Here is a 5,367-nt window from a genome sequence, read left to right as displayed (position 1 = left end):
TAAAGGTTATATTTATTTTGTTTAAAAAAACGTGTTACTTTGATAATTCAGTTTTGTCCCAGTGGAGGTGAACTAGACACAAGTGCAGACGTGTGGCGTCTCGGAGCAGGCAAAGTGAGACGACTAGAGGAGCTAACGCAGAAGCGAGAGGCATCCTGTGGTGATTTAAAGCTACAGTTTATGACTGCAAACTAGAGCTGGGTGATATAAGATTTTTTCATATCACGATATGTTTTTTTCATTTCAGGCGATAACGATATATATCATGATATAAGCCAAATAACTAAATTTGTAAGATTTAAATGTGCCATTGCTCACAAGTAAAATGTGAAATAATCAGCAGCTTGTTTTGATTTAAATATTTATTTCCCATAATAAGTTAAACAGGGCAGATGTACTTAAGGAAAATGAAACTTCAGTTTCAGATAAATAGAGGCAAATATTGCAAACTACACAAAAGGCAGCCGCTAAAGCGTTTAAGTTTGAAAATAGAACAAACAAAACAGACTACTAAATTGTCAATTCCACTTAGAAACAAAATATTAATTCTAAAAATAAATCTTAGTTTGTTTTACAGAAGAACAGACAAAATTGACTAACTAACTTTTGTCAATATCAAATGAACTGAGAACTAAATGGAAATTCTCACTCTCCTTGTTGTATAGCTTAGCTTTTCAAACAGTTTTAAAATAAAGATGCTAACAGAACATTCTTTAAATCCTAGGTACACATCCAAGGTGCAACATATATATATATATATATATATATTAGGGGTGCAACGATATTCGTATCGATATTGAACCGTTCGATACAGTGCTTTCGGGTACGCATATGTATCGAACAATACAACATTTGTAATTTATTTTATCAATTTTCCTTCTGACGATGCTGTCTGTGTTGAGCGCTCAGTGAATCTGTGTTCGACTACTCCGCCTAGGCTGCACTGTCGAGCGCAGATCCACTGAGCGCTCAACACAGACAGCATAGTCAGAAGGAAGAGCGCAGGGCAAGCTAGCGAGACAGAAGTTAAGCTCTCCTTGCAACAGGCAAATTGAACGTCATTCAGATCTGGCGTTTGGAATTATTTTGGTTTTCATGTGACGTATGACCCTGAAGGTAAGCGAGTCATGGACTAAAGTAAAACAGTATGTTGAATGTGCCATGCAATGCTCAATTACATTGGTGTGAACTAGTGTGTTAGCGCAGTTAGCTCGTTAACGTGTTGGCCGTCTAGCCCCATGCACGGAGTGATCGGCGGTAGCTCGTTAACGGAGATTTGCCGTGTTGTGGCGTTAAGGTAATTTCAACGAGATTAACCTGAAAGCACTAGTGGGAACACAACGAATATGACTGCACATTTACGCCGACATCATCGTAGTGCAAAGACAAGTGGAAGCAGACAAAAAAAAGCAAGCATGCTACTAACTTTAGCCGAGTCATTTAGACAGCTGTTAGCACATGATTCTCCTTATGCTGCTGAGAATATAGCCCAGAAGAAGCGGATAGTATAGCTTTTATTTTGGAAAGAGACATTTCTCTGTAATAAACTCTCTTTTCCAAAGATGAGTGATTCCTCAATCAGATACAGGGCTTGCAATATCGCTAGCCCGACGTCCCGGAGCTAGCGATTTTTTCAGTCGGGCTACCAAAATCTATCTCTTCCCTGCCCGTCGGGCTATTGTAGGAAATATATATGTCAATGCTTTTGCATTCTTTCGGAAATGTAGCTGGGTAATTATGTCATTGGCATCGGTGAGCCACTGTCAATATGTGACATATTGAAGTCGCGTTTGAATTTGCGCTTGTTTTTTTGCTTTCACTTTGCAATCGTGCGAACTGTGTATAGAGAGCGACAGCACTGATCTGTGAGTGATGATAATTTGTGCACCAATTCCTCTGACATCGTCTTATTAATCGTTAGCTTACTATGCAAACATGACAAGTGAAATCTCCCGCAGCAAGCTTAAACATGTGAGAGGTTGATCGCGCAGAGAATCGCTGAGCTTATGTGAGTGAGTGTGTAAAAGCATTTCAGTTCTGCTGAGCCAAATAAGACAGGTCAGGGTGAAGAAGTGACAGCCAAAGAAAAGCTTACTACAAAACGGAGAAGTTATGACAAATCAGACTATGAGGCAAAAAGAAAGTGCAGCTTTATGGTTTCATGGACAAAAGAATTTCTGTGGCTGCAATATGATGAGCTAAATAACCAGGGCTGCACATAAGTGGTCCGCAGGTGCGCATTCGCTGTCAAAATAAAAAACACGCACAAGGGTTAGGGTTAAATTCAAAAACTGTACTTTTGAGTTAAAATATATATTTATAATTTTAATAAATGACAAATTAAAAATGCATGAACATTTTTTTGTATCGAAAAAATATCGAACCGTGACACCAAAGTATCGAACCGAACCGAACCGTGAATTTTGTGTATCGTTGCACCCCTAATATATATATATATATATATATATATAAATAAAACTTTAGTCTGACAAAAGCCTACAGGTTGTGGGACAGGAAGACAAGTCTATCCACTGCTTCAGGCTTTAAAGCGGCCCTGTGGCAAGTCACAATATTAGCCCCTGTACTAAATACCCTCTCAGAGGGGCTGCTGGTTGCGGGGATGCACAGGTAGCGCTTTGCCAGGCAGCTAACTCTTGGGAAGCTTCTGTCGTTGATTTTCCACCACTCAAGTGGGTCCATTTCACTGTCTGCATCAGGTGCCAGCAAGTACTTTTCAAGCTCCTTTTCAACTGTCTCCTTCTCAGTGAGCCCTGTGCTGGTGGGGTGGGATTTCTTAAAGAAGCTGCCCAGTGACTTTCTCTGTTTCTTCTGGGTTGGTAGTACTGCAGCAGCTCCACCATCTTCTGTTTCCTCCGTTCCAGCTGAAGTGGACGGGTGCTCAATTTGCCCCAACATCTCAGACACTGCTCTCATTTTGATGGCATCAACGTGTTCTGCATTAATGTATTGTACTACATCTACCAGGGTTGCAACATCAAGCAGTTCATTTGTAATCTGGTGATTGTACTTTTCATCAAGGTATGTCATGACTGTCATCTTAAGGTCTTTTGTAAGTTGTGTTTCATCCTCAGATGGTTTCAGAATCTGTGTTCTGAAAAGGTGAAGCATCGGCTTGAGGTAGGACACACTCACGTAACACTCTCCAGAAAGTGAATCTGTGAATTCCAGTAGTGGGTTCAGGGCCACATGCACAGACTCCAGAACATCTAGATCTTGCCAGGAGGGAACCAAGTGCCTGGTCTTCTTATCTGCACTGAGGACCTGAGAGATAGCTTTATGTTGCTCCAGAACCCTCCCAACCATTTTTTGGCGTGAGCCCCACCTGGTGGGTGACTCTGTCACTAACTTGTGCTGGGGGAGGTGAAGCTCCTCCTGAGCAGCAGCCAATTCCCTTTTCTTCTTACAAGAGAAACTGAAGGCGGCCACCACTCTCTTACACACGGCCACAGCTCGCTCCACCCTCTTGTCTTTGCCGGCTTTTTCTGTGGATAAAAAGGTAAATAATAGCACATATTAACCTCAGAAATTAATTTAAGATTTTTGATTTTTTTTTCAGTCACAAATAAAATTCACTGCCCTGAAAACCCACTTACTTGCTATGATTGTACTTTTTTTTATTGTACTTTTACTTTTTTTAATTTTTCTGACAGACTGTCCAAATTTTTTTTTCTTATATTTAAAAAGGTGACAGAGGCTGGTGTTATCAACATCATTGTTATATTTGACGTTTTCATCACTTGTTCTTTTTGTCTTGAATTGCCCTATTTGGTGGAATCATAATTTAATGTTCTTTATAGGAAAAAGAGCTGAGGTTCTGTATTAGCCAATTGGGATCCTGATAGAATCCCAAAATTCTAAATTTTATTTGGCACATTTTGTCAACTTGATTTACACTGAAGAGTGACTGAATATTTGCCTATTATGCATGCCAACAGCAACTATTACTTCAAATAAATAGGCTGACATGAAGAATATTCTTTCTGATGTTTATTTTTTAACAATAATCATGGAAGTGATTTAGATCTCTAGCTTTTAATATATTTACATGGGCTCAAAAACACAATTAAAAAAGGCATTTTTAATTTTATTCTGCTTCCCAACTTACCGATAGCTGAGTGAAGTCGATGTCCGAAGCACTGCAGCCGGGTCCAGTTATTCAGGGATGTGGCCTTCACTATATTTGTCCCACTATCGGTTGTGATGCAGACTTGTTTGTCTTCACTCAGTCCCCAGGATGCAAGCGCTTCTGACAGTCCTAATGCAATTACTTCACCCGTGTGGTCGTCGGGAAGGTAGGCAGTTTGAAGACATTTGCTTTTCAGATTCCAGTCTTGGTCGATATAGTGGGCAGTAAGGCTAAGGTAAGGTTCTGACGTGCGACTTGACCACATGTCAGATGTAGTAGCGAAGAACGATACAGTTTGTAGCTCCTTCTCAACAGCCTCACGGCGCTCTCTATATAGCTTTGGAAGCGCTGTCTGAGAGAAATGTTTAAGTCCAGGGAGTTGGTAACGAGGATCCAGTACCTTAATTAGCTGCTTGAATCCTTCATTTTCGACCGTGTTTATTGGTAGCATGTCTTTAGCAGGACAGTAGGCTATGGCATTCGTTATGTCGCTATGTCTCTTAGCTTTTTTGTCATATGGTAAGACGCTGGAGAAAGCCACCTCAATTGACTGTTGCTGCTTCGCAGGGATTCCCCTGGTTGTTTTCGATGACAAATTAGCACTTTCAGTCAGAGATTGAGCGTGCTCTAGTGGGTGGCACTGCTTCAGGTGATGAAAAAGGTTTGTTGTATTTCCAGACTTAGTGGGAACATGCTTTCGGCACAACTTACAGTGCGTGCTACTCTGTTTTTTGTCAGACTTCAAATAGCCGAAATATCTCCACACTACGGAACTTTTCTGGCCCTACTTTTCGACAATCTCTTCGGCATTCGAACCGTCATCCGTGTTCTCTTCGGTAACGTGGTCACCCGAGCTCTCGGTCGATTTTTCTCTACTTGGTACACTCATTTTCTCCATTACCCGGTCGACACGGTGGTTAGCTGCTTCGCAAACAAATACGCACGTGCGGCTTGGCACTTGTGCTGTACGTAACAAGGCACGTGACGTGGATCGGCTCTGCGCTACTTAATTTGGATTGGCTGTTCCTTTTTTTTTTTTTTTTTTAAAGAGGAAGAGAGAGAGATGAGGTCTATCGCGATAGTTGTATTTTCCTATCGAGAAGAAGTTATATCGCAATACATATCGTTATCGTTCTATCGCCCAGCTCTACTGCAAACGTTTTGGGTTGTCGGTTAGATAACCCAGGAACTATTTGGCATTGCAAAGCAGCGAATGTCGA

The 5,367-nt window shown here is 41.0% G+C and overlaps 1 protein-coding gene across 1 annotated transcript; it reads right to left on the bottom strand.

Annotated features, from left to right (window-relative positions):
* Positions 1-2,496: 2,496 nt before the first annotated feature.
* Positions 2,497-5,036, bottom strand: LOC147328450 (E3 SUMO-protein ligase ZBED1-like). Its single transcript, XM_086297436.1, has 3 exons — positions 4,936-5,036; positions 4,127-4,722; positions 2,497-3,503 (listed from the first exon to the last, which is right to left on the bottom strand). Exons 1-3 carry the CDS (start codon positions 5,034-5,036, stop codon positions 2,497-2,499), a joined length of 1,704 nt encoding a protein of 567 aa, XP_086153562.1.
* Between the last annotated feature and the right edge of the window lie 331 nt (positions 5,037-5,367).

This window comes from Aulonocara sp. 'chitande type north' Nkhata Bay, linkage group LG6 (assembly GCF_057382095.1).
Source record: "Aulonocara sp. 'chitande type north' Nkhata Bay isolate Kocher_YH1m ecotype deep benthic linkage group LG6, A_spYH_male_GT1.1, whole genome shotgun sequence".
In the NCBI taxonomy this organism is placed as follows: Eukaryota; Metazoa; Chordata; class Actinopteri; order Cichliformes; family Cichlidae; genus Aulonocara; species Aulonocara sp. 'chitande type north' Nkhata Bay.
This window is presented reverse-complemented; position numbering and strand designations above follow the sequence as displayed.

Bases quoted from the DNA above. Each gene is read 5' to 3' on its own strand.
- LOC147328450 (XM_086297436.1), bottom strand. From the start codon at position 5,036: ATGAGTGTACCAAGTAGAGAAAAATCGACCGAGAGCTCGGGTGACCAC. The intron at 4,723-4,935 runs GTAGGGCCAGAA...GAAAACAACCAG, and splicing joins GCCGAAGAGATTGTCGAAAA to GGGAATCCCTGCGAAGCAGC. The intron at 3,504-4,126 runs GTAAGTTGGGAA...TTTTATCCACAG, and splicing joins TCGACTTCACTCAGCTATCG to AAAAAGCCGGCAAAGACAAG.